Source organism: Balaenoptera borealis, assembly GCF_965194805.1.
Source record: "Balaenoptera borealis genome assembly, chromosome: 14".
NCBI classification, from domain to species: Eukaryota; Metazoa; Chordata; class Mammalia; order Artiodactyla; family Balaenopteridae; genus Balaenoptera; species Balaenoptera borealis.
The window spans coordinates 81,013,145-81,029,066 of record NC_138875.1 but is presented as its reverse complement, the minus strand read 5'-3'; the positions used below and the strand labels follow the sequence as shown (position 1 = coordinate 81,029,066).

The window sequence follows — 15,922 nt, the reverse complement described above, 5'->3', positions numbered from 1 at the left end:
TCTCCAAAAGCTATTGACAAGTACCAAACATAAAAGAGGAGACAAGTCGTCACAATGTGAGCATACTGGAAAGTGTGCTTGGACAAATATAAAGCACCTAATTTATACGCACGAGATTTCATACCGCATGAACACTTTGAACTAAAAGTAGCCCAAACTTCCCACCAAATTCAACTGTCATAAGCGAATTAAATAAAACATTCACTCAACATCTAAAGTATAGGAGATAGAAATTTAAACTTGGCTCTATAAAGTACCACAAGAGAATGATGAAAGAAGCATTAAAAGTACCAAAAAGCAAAGCTTACACCTTCTACCTTCTGCATAATGATTTAACTAGAAAACTTCAACAGAAGGAACTTACACCCGAAACCAGACAACCTACTTGTAAACAGTTTACAAGAACAAACTCACCTATGTGGCAAAATAATGAGATTTATAAGCAGAGGTGACATGCCTAATGAGCCTGATGATAAGCTGGTTGTCCAGGAAAGAATGTTAGCTCAACTTTAAATATTACTTTTAAAATCATAACTTTTTAAAAAAAATAAATTTATTTCTTTTTGGCCGCGTTTGGTCTTCATTGCTGCACGCAGGCTTTCTCTAGTTGCGGCGAGTGGAGGCTACTCTTTGTTGCGGTGTGTGGGCTTCTCACTGCCGTGGCTTCTCTTGTTGCAGAGCACGGCCTCTAGGCACGCAGGTTTCAGTAGTTGTGGCACACGTGCTCAGCAGTTGTGGCTCGCGGGCTCTAGAGCACAGGCTCAGTAGTTGTGGCGCACGGGCTTAGTTGCTCTGTGGCATGTGGGATCTTCCTGGACCAGAGCAATTTTAAATGTTACTCTAAAAAAGTACAGCTTTTTATACACAGGATACAGCTTTTCTTAGAAAGGAAACATTAACAATTTCATAGTTGGCTTCCAAGCAGCCACCAATTAAGAAAGCATTCAAACTCAAAACACATTCATCTTTTTTTTTTAATTTATTTATTTTATTTATTTGGTTTTGGCTGTGTTGGGTCTTCGTTGCTGCACGCGGCTTTCTCTAGCTGCGGTGAGCGGGGACTACTCTTCGTTGTGGTGCGCGGGCTTCTCATTGTGGTGGCTTCTCTTGTTGTGGAGCACGGGCTCTAGGCACGTGGCCTTCAGTAGTTGTGACACACGGGCTTAGGTGCTCCGCGGCATGTGGGATGTTCCCAGACCAGGGCTCGAACCCGTGTCCCCTGCATTGGCAGGCGGATTCTTAACCACTGCGCCACCAGGGAAGCCCAAAACACATTCATCTTAATACCAACAATAAACCAACTCCTAATTTAATACTGGACTAATCTATTAATAGAAGCAATACTATTAACATGAGTAACAAAAAATGATTATCCTTGCATAAGCCTATATCAGAGCAGATGGCCCACGAATAGTTAACAACAAAATAAACCTAAGCCAACACTTAGTTATTTATTAAAACAATTATTAACCCAACACAGGCATGCATTTAAGGAAAGATTTAAGAAAGTAAAAGGAACTCGGCAAACACAAACCCCGCCTGTTTACCAAAAACATCACCTCTAGCATCACTAGTATTAGAGGCACTGCCTGCCCAGTGCCTCCAATACCAGTGGTTAATGCCCATGGTATCCTGACTGTGCAAAGGTAGCAAAATCATTTCTTCTCTAAATAAGGACTTGTATGAATGGCCACATGAGGCTTTTACTGTCTCTTACTTTTTGATCAGTGAAATTGACCCTCCTGTGAAGAGGAGAGAAAAATATAAGACAAGAAGACCCTATGGAGCTTTAATTAACTAATCCAAAAAAATAATAATAATAAACAATAACTGAACCTCAGGGGATACCAGAGCTTTTAATGGATTAACAATTTTTGTTGGGGTGACCTCAGAGAATAAACTAACCTCCAACTGATTGAAATTTAGACCAACTGGTCAAAACGCATTATCACTTATTGATCCAAAATATTGATCAACAGAACAAGTTACCCTAGGGATAACAGCACAATCCTATTCTAGAGTTCACACTGACAATAGGGTTTAGGACCTCAGTGTTGGATCAGGACAGCCCAATGGTGTAACTGCTATTAATGGTTCATTTGTTCAATGATTAAAGTCCTAAGTGATCTGAGTTGAGACCCAAGTAATCCAGATAGGTTTCTATCTATTATACATTTCTCCCAGTACAAAAGGACAAGAGAAATAAGGCCTACTTAACAAAAGCACCTTCAAATTAATCAATGATATCATTTTAATTCAATTAATTTACTCAAAGAACAGGGTTTGTTAGGGTGGCAGAACCCAGTAACTATGTAAAATTTAAATCTTTATTGCCAGAGGTTCAATTCCTCTTCCTAACAAAATGTTTATGATCATTCTTTCACTCATTATCCCCATCCTACTAACTGCAGCATTCCTCACATTAATTGGACAAAAAGTTCTAGGCTATATGTAACTCTGAAAAAGGGTCAAACATTGTTGGCCCCTATGGATTACTACAGTCCATTGCTGATGCAGTCATGTTATTTATTAAAGAACCACTACAACCACCAACATCATCAATTTCTATATTTATCATTGCACCAATTCTGGCCTTAACCTTAGCTCTCACAATATAAGTCCCTCTTCCCATACCCTACCCACTAAGTAACATAAACCTATGTGTATTAGTTACACTAGCCATATCAACCCTAGCCTTTTATTCCATCCTCTGATCCGGATGGGCTTCAAACTCAAAATACACACTAATTGGAACCCCACAAGCAATAGCACAGACAGTCTCATATGAAGTAATATTAGCAATTATTCTCTTATCAGTCCTGTTGATAAACATATCATTTACACTTTCAACCCTAATTATTACACAAGAACACATATGACTAATTTTCCCATCCTGACCCCTAGCCATAATATGATTTATTTCCACTCTAGCAGAAACCAACTGAGCCCCATTTGATTCAACAGAAGGAGAATCAGAACTCGGATTTGGCTTCAGTGTAGAACATGCAGCACCCCATTCACTGGGTTCTTCCTAGCAGAATATGCCAATATCATTATAATAAATATTTTCACAACAATCCTATTTCTAGGTGCATTTCATAATCCCTACTTACCATACCAGTATACGGCTGATTTCATCATTAGAACACTCCTCCTACCAATTGCCTTTCTATGAATTCAAGCATCCTACCCATGATTCTGATATGATCAACTCATCCATCTTATGAAAAATTTTTCTACCACTAACACTAGCCCTATGTACACAGCATGTTTCACTACCTATCATCACATTAAGCATCCCACCACAAACATAAGAAATTTGTCTGTGGGACTTCCCTGGCGGTCCAGTGGTTAAGATTCCGAGCTTCCACTGCAGAGGGCACAGGTTCGATCCCTGGTCGGGGAACTAAGATCCCACATGCCATACGGCCAAAATAAAAAAAATTTTTTAATTAAAAAAAAAAAGAAATTTCTCCGACGAAAGAGTTACCTTGATAGAGTAATAATAGAGGTTTAAATCCTCTTACTTCTAGGGAATTCCCTGGCAGTCCAATGGTTAGGACTCGGTGTTTTCACTGCCAGGGCCCGGGTTCAATCCCTGGTCAGGGAACTAAGATCCCGCAAGCTATGAGGCATGGCCAAAAACAAACAAACAAAACAAACAACAACAACAACAACAAAACCTCTTACTTCTTGAATTATAGGAATTGAACCTACCCATAAGAATTCAAAATTCTTCGGGCTACCACATTACACCACATTCTACAGTAAAGATCAGCTAAATAAGCTATCTGGCCCATACCCCAAAAATGTTGGTTTATAGCCTTCCTGTACTAATAAACCTTATTATCTTTACTATCATTCTACAGACCATCATTGTAGGAACCGTAATTGTAATAACTAGCTCACACTGGTTATTTACCTGAGTTGGATTTGAAATAAACATACTAGCTGTTATTCTCATTCTAATAAAAAAAAAAAAATTCAACCCACGAGCTATAGAAGCATCCACCAAATATTTTCTAACACAAGCCACAGCATCAATACTACTTATAATGACTTTACTATTAATCTAATATACTCCAGTCAATGAACTATTACAAAAATCTTTAATCAACAAGGAGCTCTCCTCCTCATAGAGCCTTTCCTCTCTTCCGCATTGGTCGTATTTATAAACTGCACTACATTTTTGTTGTTGACATATCTGTCTCCCCCACTAGACTGAGCTCTGCAAGGGCAGGGACCATGATTTGTTCACCAATATATCGCCGGTTCCTGGCACAAATGCCTGGCACAAGGTAGTTACTCGGTTAAGTTGTGGTGGAATAAATGTGAAGCAAAGTTTGCCCCACACGCATATTAAACAATGTCCTAAACCCTTCCCAGGGGCTTCCCTTGCGGTCCAGTGGTCAGGACTCTGCGCTTCCGCTGCAGGAGGCACGGGTTCAATCCCTGGTCGGGGAACTAAGATCCCGCATGCTGCATGGCCAGCCAAAAAAAAAAAAAAAAACCCTTCTCAATTTGGCCTAGTTCCAGTTCCACAATCATCACTCTGGAGCAATAAAGACAACTTCTTCACTGTGGGCCACGAAGGAAGTCTTTGCTGTCTAGTCTACTTTTATGTCAATGGATCACTACTTTTCATGCCTGGCTATTATGAGAAAACTGACATTTGGCATCTCAAGAGGAAGGACACAATGATTCAAGTAAAAAAAAAAAAAAAAAAAGACTTTTACAACTTCCAGTCATGGGAGTGAGGTGTGTGGAGGGATGGAAGTTCCTAATAAAGAAGATGGTTTGGTTAATCAACGGGGAGAAGTGTGAATTTAATGAGGACTCTCCGGCAGCTGAGGTGCAGACCTCATCTTTTACAGCTGCCTTCAACAAGAGAAACGCAGATGATAAATCAGAAATCTGGAATTATTACCAAGCTGCAAAGGTCCAGTCCAAACACTAATTGGCCTCCCAGAGTGACATTAGAGTTTTGGAATCTAAATGAATCCAGATGTCCAAGCAATCAGTAATCCCCAGTTGAATTAGCTGGAACCCAGCAGACTATAGCCTGAAAGAAACTGGACAGCAGGGCCTAAAAGAAAACCATTTGTAGGCCAAAATTGGAATAGAAACCAGAAAACAAGAGTTTGGCACTGGTACTGCAATTCTTCTGACAATGGATACTTCTATTTCCAATAGACTATAAACTCCATGAGGACAGGAATTCTGTCCATCCCTTTACAGATATATCCCCAGAGTCTAGCACAGTGACGTATATGTAGCAAATCTTCATCAAATATTTGTTGAAAGAGTGACTGAATAAATAACTAAATGCTGTAGCACCCTTTCTTAAAATCTTGCAGCACCTTGCTGCTGTCAGTTTCTCCAGTTTTGTGTCTATTCTCCACCATGTAATTGGCCCTCTAGCAAAGGTGCAGATGTGGAGGAAATGGAGCCACGAGGCATTACCAACGTGGAAGCCTCTTCCGCATGGACCCTCATTCTCAACTTCCTCTCCCCTCTGGACCCTTAGCTTATTGAAGCCAATGCTCATTCGTCCTGGGTTCAGTGCAATCCTTCAGCCACGTGTATCTTCCTTTTGTTCCACTGTTGGGTTAGAAGTTAGGGCATGTGGAGGGGACACAGATCCTTTGAGGAGGAGATGAGTGGTACTCACCCTGGCCTCCCTCATGGCTGACCATCAAAAGAGCAATCAGATATGTCACGCTGCCAAGATTAACCGCCCATTATCTCATCCTCTCTGCATTACTGTGCTAAAAGAATATCTATCTCCTACCGTTATACTAGCCTTGGAATGTGCCATAAGGATGTGTGAGGGGAGGGGGAAAAATATGTCTTTCTCCTCTTTTATCATAATAATCATCACACTGTAATTTGACTTGTTGTATATAATCTGCTTCCCCTAGGAGACTGTGACCTCCCTAAGGGCATGGACTACGCTTTATATTTCTACACATCTAAGGGTCCTCGAGGCACTCACACAGGGGTGGAGGTGGGTGCCATATGGTGATGTGCTCTGCTGGGTAGTGGTTGGAAGAAAAGCTGCTGCCACTGGTGAAAAAGGAGAATTTTAAAAACAAATTCATGTTTGCGTCCAACAGACTGCATCTGCCCGATGTTCTATATGGCTGTACTTATGCTACAGAAGACAAAAGGCACAAAGGGGAGTTTGGGCAACTGAAAAGATTGCACCATTCAGAAAGATAGGTCGCATAATAGCTCTCTCCACTGGAAGCTTTGGGTGCCCACCCTGCCTCTGGTGTTCAGAATACTGCATGCAGGGTAGAAGATTTAACATGCCATACACACACTCCCTGGCCTATAAGAACCACCACAGGCACCACCAGGCACGAGTACCGTACACAGCCTAACATGGTGTGGAATTCCAGCCAATACTTTTTAATTAAAAATAATTTTTTTCTTGATACAAGCATAATGTATGTTAATTGTGGAAGATTTAGAAAATACAAGGAAGCTCAAATAATTTTTTCAAATACATGTGATACTAGTACCTAGAAATAAACACTGTAACTCCTTCCAGACTTTTATATACCAATCCTAGCACTTATCTCAGAGAGTGCATTAGTATCTTCATGTTAATTCAACTCCGTTCCACATGGTTTCTGCCAGGTGTGGTCTTCTCCTCAGTGCCCAGTGCCACCTCCACTTCCCTCCAGTGAGAAGTGACTCTCCTCTCTGGCAGACCATAAGCATCATCTGCTGCCCTCTTTTCATCCTATGACACACATGCTGTTAGGGCGTAAACTCTATGTCCTACTCCTCTCAAGCCCTTCCCTTTAGATTATGAAAAGCCTATTTCATAAACTAAAAAAATTTGTTATTATGTCCCTGCTACATCCACCCTAACGCTCCTCAAGGCACGATAGATACCTCTTACTTATTAGGGAAGCATGCATGCTAGGAAAGAGAAAATACGCCCCCCTATGCACACACATAAACATTTCTGCATTTCATCAAATCTAAAAAGCTAGTAATTACAGGACACACTATTTTTAAAAATTTTATTGAAATTAAGGCCCACAGAGAAATGTGTATAAAACAGAAATGTATAGCTCAATGAATAATCACAAAGCAAACATCTGTGTGACTGCCAGCCAGGTCAAGAACTAGAACGATGCCAGGCTTTCAGAAGTCTTCCCCCCGCCCCGCATATCATGTTTCCTCTAACCTCTCAGAAGATAACACCTACACCTACCTTGAGGTATAACACTATATCTTGGTTTTGCCTGGGTTTCTGAACTTTATGTAAGTAGCATCATACATTATATATTCTTCTGTTAATGACTTCTATCATTAAACATTAAATTTGTGAGATTCATCCTTGACTCGCCACTGTTTTATGCAGCTCTAAGAGAGAAAAAACACTACCAATTAAACTGTGGCACCAAGCTTTCTTACCACTTACAATTTTTCTTTTATACCTATTTAAAGAGCTCTTTTAGACTTATTTGTTCAGACTTTTATCACATATTATTCTTATGCACTCATAAAAAAGGGAAATGTAAGCAAAATAAATTGGCAGGTTGTTCCTAATACTCCTTTATTTTCAGAATTCAATTCTTCTTGACTATTATCCTGCAGGGCTGCGCCCTATACAACCTGCCTGACCATATGCAGCAGCCCCTGCTTACTTCTCCAGCCTCCCCTGCACCACTTTCCCTCTTGCTCTCCATAATGGACCCACATGCACCTTCTCTTAGTCTCCCAGACACGCCAAACTCCTTTCCAACTTGGTCTATGCTGCTCTGTCTTTTTAGGCACACTTACCCTCAATTCCCCCTTCACTTAAATAACTCCTACTAACCCTCTACGTCTGTTTGAATGACACTTCCTCAAGAAGGCACTCCCTGACTCTCCAGGTTTTCTGTACAACCATGCCTAGACTTGGTTAAAATGTTTCATGTGCTTTATGGTTTAGTATCTGTATTCTTGCCTGGCACTTAAGCTGCCCAAGGAAAGAAGTTATCTGTCTCCTCACTGATATACTCCCAATGCCCAACACAGTGCCAGGCACAGAGCAGGTGTTCAATAAGTAGAGAATGTATGAATGAGTAGAAGGATAGATGTAGGGTAGATGGATAGGTGAGTAACTGAATGAATGAATGAATGAATGAACCCCTTTAAGACAAAGAGAGGCAAAATTAATTCATTTGGTGAACTTCAGGGCTGTCTGATATCTCCATTCTTCTCTCCTTTCTCTCCCTTACCTGCCACCCACCCAAACTGGCCTGAGAATTGGGACCCTCCAAGGGTTCAAAATTGCCTTCAACCTAGAGTGGCCAAACGTAGCAAAGAAAACACAAGATACCCAGTTAAATGTGAATTTCAGATGAGCAATGAAATTTTTCTAGGGTGTCAAAATGAATAATAATTAATGAAATAATCATTTCATTTTGATATAATACTTATACTTTAAAAAGTCATTGTTTTTCTGAAATTCACATTTAACTGGGAATCCTATAGTTCATCCGGCAACCATAATTCAACTTCTTCAAACCTGGACCTTCAGCTCCATCCTCTGCCTTCTTCCGCCCACCTCTGTGTCACAGGCGTCTGACCTCTGCAAAGTACATTTCCCAGAACCTTTTGCTAGCTGGCTTCTGGGTTTGGCCAGTGGGAGGCACGGGGGCGGGGAGAGTGGTGGGTGACAGTAAGAGAGAAGTCACTCTTTCTTCCCATCTTCTCTGCCTCAGGCAGCATCTCTAGTAGCAGCCATGTCACCTGTAAGTCCAGTTCCTGCTAGCAGGCTCTCTGTAGTGCCAGCTTCCACACGATGACCCCAACTCCTGGTCACACCACCCCCTCTCTCTGCTCCTCTGGCCTAGGAACAGAGCCGCTTCCTGCTGTTGCCAATCTCTGAGTTGCCTCACCCTTTCAGTTTGGCTTCTCTCTTCTTTGCTCATCTATAATCTATTCCCTGCATTTAATTCCTTTTGCGTTGAAACCTCAGAAGGTTTCTGTTTTCCTGATTTGAACCCTGGACTCATACACCCCAAGTCTCTGACTCCTTGTACAGCCTCCTGACCTCATTGCTAGGTATAACCCTTCCTCCTTGGAGAGCCAAGTGTAACATCCCCAATGCCAGGTCCGTTTTCAAGTCCTTTCACTCCTACTGTAGAGATTGCGTCCCTGGTCTAATGTTTGGGGAAATGGCTTCAGTATTATTTTTATGAGTAATAATAATAGAGCTAATATTTACTGAGCAGTTACTATATGCAAAGCACATCTCATGAGCTTCATCTCATTTGCCTTCCAGTATAACTTTATGACCGGATGCTATCGTCCCCACTTGGCAGACGAAGGACCTGAGAGACCAAGGTGATGCCTTTAGAAAGGGCAAACCTGAGCAAGTGTGACTCTGTGCTCTGGACTGTTCCACTCGACTGCCTGGGAATCCAGTCCCAGCTTCCCTTGCCCCTGCTCTTAGAGCCAGTGCCAGTTCTCTCAGAGGATACAGGCATCTTTAGAAGCTGCTGTGTGGGCTTTCTCTGGAGGGGCCTTTGAGTGTTTTAGCCAGCAGGCTATATCTTGGGGCTGCTTTAAATGAACCAGTCTCCACAGTGTATGTGTATGCAGGGGTGGGTGTAACAAAGAGGGAATGACCTTGAAATTTGCAATGAAGTAACTGTGTCAGCTGTCATCATGGTGAGAAGCCAGCCAGCCAGCCAGCTCGGCAGGGGACCCAGGGAGACACGAAAGGCACAAAGCGTCAGATTGAAGGAGATATCATTAATCAGGCAGAGGGGCCGTTGGCACCAAGGGAGTACCTGCTCAACAAAGTATGAAGTGTCACCCAAGCAGCACTGTGAGCTGGCCTCCTGATGTATGCTACCTCAGAAAGGCCCATTTTATGGCAAAAATAAATAATGAGATGAGGTTGACATCCATCCCTCCATCACTCTTCCGCGTTTCTGGGGAAATCGCAGCTAATGGAGCACTGCATGACTCTGAGCTTCACAACCAGAACACGTGGAGGTGCCCCCCACAGGGATTCAAATCCCACGGGGGCAGTTCAGACACTGCAGACCTCAGCCCTGTTAGTCACCAGCTGCTGGCCTCACACAGACCCAGCTGTTTAACATTTGAAAACCAATATCAATTTTTAACATGGCACAGGTGTCAGGGAGTGGGCAGAAAGCCAGGCAGGAATGAAGTTAGCACGATTTGATTTGGCCAAGCTTCCTGCTCCAGGGAGTAGTGGGGGAGAAGAGGCAGAATGTGATCTGGACAAACTGGGAAGCAGATGCAGTATATGTCTGGCAGTTTCCTTCCCGGCACTCCCCACATCAAATGCCCAGGGCTCACAGGTCATTGCTGTGGTGCCCAGGAAGGCCCATCTCCAAAGCCCGATTCATGCACTCACCACTTAAAAAGTATTTACTGAGCATTTACCATGTCCTAGGCATTGTGCGGGGGGTAATCCCATACTCCCTCTATTAGGGAAGACCTTTCCCATCTTCTGTCCCACCCCGTCAAGATCTTGCCTTCTGGTCATTTGTTTCATTCTGGTCAAGAATATTAATTGAGCACCTACTCTGTGCCGGGCACAACAGTTGTATATACAGCAGTGAACAAGACAAATCCAGTCAGTGACATATAGTGGAAAGAAGAACAAATTTGGAGGCCAAAGATCAATTTTGGACAGGTGGGGTTAACCCCTCAGAACATCAGTCTTCTTGTTGGTAAAATGAGGCTGATCCTACCCATTTACGAAAATACTATGAATCTCAGAGATAAAAGATGTGAAAATTACTAATTATACCTACAAAGACCCTATTTCTAAATAGTCACATTCTGAGGTGAACGGTAGAGATAAACTTGGGGGACACTAACCCACTATAATTATACAATGTTATCAATTAATCAATATTTTTAAAGGTTTTAAGGGACGATATGTTTATGTCTCTTATTACTCAACCACCCTATGAACTCCCAGAGATCAGGAAGCATGGGTAATATTGTCTTGGATCCCCATTTTCACAAACATGTAAATATCTGTTGAATGCATGAATGATTGAATGAATGGACTCAGGGATAATAATAGGGGATGGAAAACTCCAGGGCCAGGCTGGTAACATAAACGCGGGCAAGAATGGCCCTGGTGGGGTGGACTTGAGGGCACTTGTCCTAAATGAGGGCAAGGCTACTCAACTCCAGCCAACGCTTCCAGGCCACAATCAAGCCCAGCATTGCCAGACCTTCTAAGTTTTCAATAGAAACAGAAAGTGTGGCTTTTTATGTGAAATCTCCCAAGTTTTAACTGTTGGCAATAAACTGAATTTTTAAAAACACAGTACAGAATAACCAAAATGCACTGATGAGTGGTATGTGGCGACCACCAGCTCATAACCTCTACTAAGACCTAAGGAGTGACTCTGATGGTGTCATTTCAGGCAGGCCAGTGATAAACACATCCTTGAGATGGCTGGCCTTGCAGTGTCTCTCCCCTGCCTACCTGTGTGTTCGGTGTTTGCGGAACCCTGCTAAGATTTACAAGTGAAAGATTCACGTCCTCATCGATTCATGCATTCAAGAAGTATTTATGGAACCTCCACCCTGCATGACGCTATGTGCTAGTCTGTGTTTTGAGACCGAAACAGACATAATGCCTGCCCTCAAGGAGCCTGGAAAGGGAGAGAGAAATTAAACTGATCATTATGCAAGTAATTATTTAATCACAACTATGTTGAACTGAAAAGAAGACAGAGGCAAACGTTTCCTCTCTCAGTTTTTCAGTACTTTTGTTTAGTTTATTTGAGAATGGGGATACGTGGAAGGGGTTACTGTTACAACCTGCAGAACCCAAACAGGGGAATAGCATTCTTTAAGAAGTGATTGGAAAAGTCAATAATAACAGCTACCATTTAGTGAGCATCTACTATATATCCATCATTGTGCCAAACATGTTGAATGTGTTTTCTTTAACTTCCAAAACAAGCCTGCAGGGTAAGTTTATTTCCATTTTCTAAAGGAAAAACACTAAGGCTAAGGGAGATTAAGTAAACTGCCCAAGATTGGGAGTCGATGAATGGCAGAGCCGAGACTTTAACCCCTGTCTGTCTCACTCTGCAGCTCGTGGTCTTTCAAGCACATAATGTTCTTTCTCTGCAAACACTACACACACCACCAAGTGCAAACTCCCTGTCCAGACTTCCAGCCAACACAGCAAACAATCCCCCAAAGGTATGATAGCTCAAACATAACAGTTTATTTCTCACTTATCTACTATTCCAAGGCAGTGTTCCTGAATGGTAAGGGCTGCTCTGGCAAACAGTAACTCAAGGACCCAGAACCTTTCCATTTCCTGACTCATCACCTTCAAAAACAAACTGGCTTCCAAGGTTGCCAGGGTGGGAAAAGAACAAGAAGGATTGTGGGTGTGAGGTTTTCATGGGTCATGCAGGAGGTAGACCACAACATTTCTGTTTACATCCCAGTGGCTACTACTCAGTCACATGGTGGCAGCTACCGCAAAGGAGGCTGGGAAATGTAGTCTGTGTGCTGAGAAAGAAGGGAAACTAGGGATAGGCTAGTACTCCCGCCACACTGCTTCCCAATAATCCATTTATTCTGGTTGTATGCTTTGAGTACTTGCAAAAGTTCACCCAGGCTTACTTTCCCTTCTGGAGTGTTCAAGGAGCTTTTATTCATGTGCCTTACAGTCTTATATTTACACTGATAGCTATTTAAAGTCTGTATAACTGCTTGACACTATCATTATCTTGCATGCTTTGCTGAGGTTGGAGTCTCAGGGAGAGATATGCTTTCTTTTCCATGGGTTAGAAATGAATATAGCCCCCTAAGCAATCTTGCCAAGGACTAAGAAAACGATATAAAGAATGAAAAGCTTTCAAAAGGAAGATATTACTCACATAGTCATCCAGAGCTAGGTCTGCAAAGGAGATACGAACATACCATAAGCCAATTTCAAGCAAATGTCATCCAAGACTCTTAAGAGGTTCCCTCTTGTCAAGTTTCCCTTTATGACACACTGAAAATTTTAGGGTACATCAACAAATCATGATTTGCCATTTCCCTCCAAAACCCTCCCTGTTGTGAAATTCCAAGTAGCTACTCCCTAGAACAATATATTCTAGAAGATTTTACTGGGTATGTCTGGGTTTATTTTATGTTGCCCTTTATGTAAAGAATGAACTGTTGCCTATTCACCACCAGTAGGGGATGCACGTTGAAATGGGTTCTTCTCCCCCAATGTGGGGAACACACACAGCCTTAAATGCCTCCCCTACAAAGGGAATTACTCAAGCCCTGTTTCATGGAATACCCTTCCTGTGGATGCTAATACATGTTCTAAAAGAAAATGGGAAGCAAAGAAGGGATTCTGAAGGAAAAATAGGGTGGGACAAACTGGGTTAAAGAAAAAGAGGCATCTTTACTGCAGGACTTTCAGAACCTTTTGTATGTTAATTGCTGATTGAATATTAAAGAGAGGGCACGGGTTGACAGCTGCTCTCCTTTCAAAGGGACCATGAGACACCTACAGAGAGTGAACGTGTTTTTAATTTACATATATATTCATATACATATGATTCTTCTGAATTTGAAAAACAAAGTCCTCTGCTCTGCTCAAAATATTCCTAGAAGAGGGGATATTGGACACATTCTCTGACCACCCCATTGCAAGTCAAGGATTTGGAAAAAAAAACTCTTAATTCAAGTTAAGAACAGAAGCTTTGGGGTCAAAAGACCTGGGTTCAAATCCTTGTTTTTCCACTCACCTGCTGTACAACCTTGGGTAAGTTAACTAATCTCTCTGAGCACCATTTCTTGATGTTTCATTTCCATGCACGTGAAATGGGGATTATAATAACCATTGTCCCTACCTTATTGGGACATTGTGAGAATTAAGTGATACAAACTCTGCAAAATACTTAGTATGCTTGCTGGCACACATAAGTCACCTGCCCTCCAAAAATATTAGCCATTATCATTGTTACTCTAGTATGCTGTATTTCCCAGATTTATATGTCATGGGAACCTTTTAACCCAGAATATCCATTAGCATCTCAAGGAACAGTATAGAACCAAGTTTGGGAAATGCTAAATAAGAGGGCATCCTACGAAGATGACATCCTATGATGAAGACAGACCACAGGGCATTACAGGACCCAGAGAGTTCATTAGGAGTTCAACATCATGAACATGGTCTCTCTCCCCATCTCTCAAAATCCAAAATGGTACATCTAGAGGTGGTGCCAACTTCCCGGGACTACCTGCAAAGCCCTGGTGTCTAGGTCTTCCGCTCTTCAAGTCCCAATCCCAGCCAGGGCGGACAAAGTGTAAGGCTGACCTTTCTCTGTTCAAAATGAGATTCGGCTGGCTGAACACACATGGAACTCTTAGACCCCACAGATTACCGTTACATCCACCGCTGAGGGCAATGCTTTCCTGTCTCCTCCTGGGGTTCATTCTCCCGTGGTAGAGGGCCCTTTCCCCTTTGAGTCTACTCCAGCCTGTCTACTCCAGGCTCTATGAGAGATGATCTGTCACTAAATGCAGTTATGGCCATTCAAGTTCCAGTGGATGTCAGTAGTAAAATAACTATAGTCACCCTCTCCTTAGCATTTCCAATATGCCAGGCAGTATACTAAGCACCTGAAATGCACCACCTCATTTAACCCTTACAAGAACTCAAGAAGTCGGGTCGATTATTGTGCCCATGTCACAGATGAGAGAGTGTGGTTCCAAGAGATATAATGACTTGCCCAAGTTCTCATAGTCAATTATGATCTGAACCTGAGCCAGGTCTCCTGAATTTGGTTCATCTACTTCACACCACCTCCTTTTTCTCATGGTTTCCCTCCCTCTCCTGCCTGCTCTCAGCAATGATCTCCGAGAAAGAACTGGATGGATTTGGGTGGGGAGGGAGAACGCCAGTCAGACACACTGATTTTTAGAAAAACAGCTTTCTTCTCATTGATGTTCAGCAAATTGGCCTGCTTGCAGTATCAGAACTAGTGGTTGGTCGGTGACTCAGGAAAGCCCCAGTGAAGAATCATAAAACATAATGCCTTCATATCTTAAGTGTTTTAGTTTAACCTAAAACAAAGCAATGTCATTTGTCCACCCATATTTGGAGGCAGGGAGAGGTTTTGTCTGGGAGCATGGGAGTCCTGCTGGAATTTCCCTGCCTTCTTACATGAATCACAACCACAGTATATTACCTCTGATATCCAATCCCAATTTCTTTGGAGTGGAGCACTTGAAAGAAGGCACACATGAAGGAACCTGGGTACCGCACTCTTTTAGAGTGTTGTGAATTTTTTTTTTTTTTTTTGCTAATCTTTTCATTTTCGTCCCCTAATTTGACAGCATTTCTTTGCAACTCACCTTTTCAAGTCTTTTCAAAGCATTTAACTTCGTGTTCTCAGAAACAACTCCTCTCTTTTAGCTCTTGGATTTCATCTGTGATTTGTAATGTTTAATTAAAATATATACTTGTAGTAGAACAAAATGTAGGAGCCGTGAACTCCCCCCCCCACCACAGGACTGCCCACCTCATTCCCTCACCTCCTTCCGATTGTTACCTTCTCAGTAAGACAAAATGACCACACTCCCCCTTCCCGGCTCACTTTTCCCTAGAGCTCGTCTAATCATCTCAGGTACTGACCGTTTTATTTCTTTTGTTTATTGTTGTCTCGCCCCATTAGAATGTAAGTGCCGTGAAGACAAAGATATGAGTCTATTTTGTTTGCAGATGTCTCCTTAGTGCTGGGCACATAGTAGGTCCTCAGGAAACATGTGTTGAATGAATGAACAAACGCTCCAAAATGGTGACTAGGACTAAAAGCCAATACCAAAGAGATCTCAACAACCTCCGTGCTTTAAAGTGAGCCACTAACTTGGAAGTCAGACACCTACCTCT

At 42.2% G+C, this 15,922-nt stretch overlaps 1 protein-coding gene across 12 annotated transcripts in view; it reads right to left on the bottom strand.

The window, feature by feature from the left end:
* SUDS3 (SDS3 homolog, SIN3A corepressor complex component) overlaps nt 1-15,922 on the bottom strand; it is a 384,413-nt gene that overhangs the window by 184,020 nt on the left and 184,471 nt on the right. Inside the window, exon 15 of one of the 12 annotated variants that reach the window (XM_082355976.1) lies at nt 573-13,534. The exons of the other annotated variants lie outside the window; for them this stretch is intronic. Coding sequence (XP_082212102.1) covers nt 13,444-13,534 — 91 coding nt within the window. The 3' untranslated portion in view covers nt 573-13,443. Of the gene's footprint in view, nt 1-572; nt 13,535-15,922 lie in introns of those variants that run through there. 12 annotated transcript variants of the gene reach the window in all.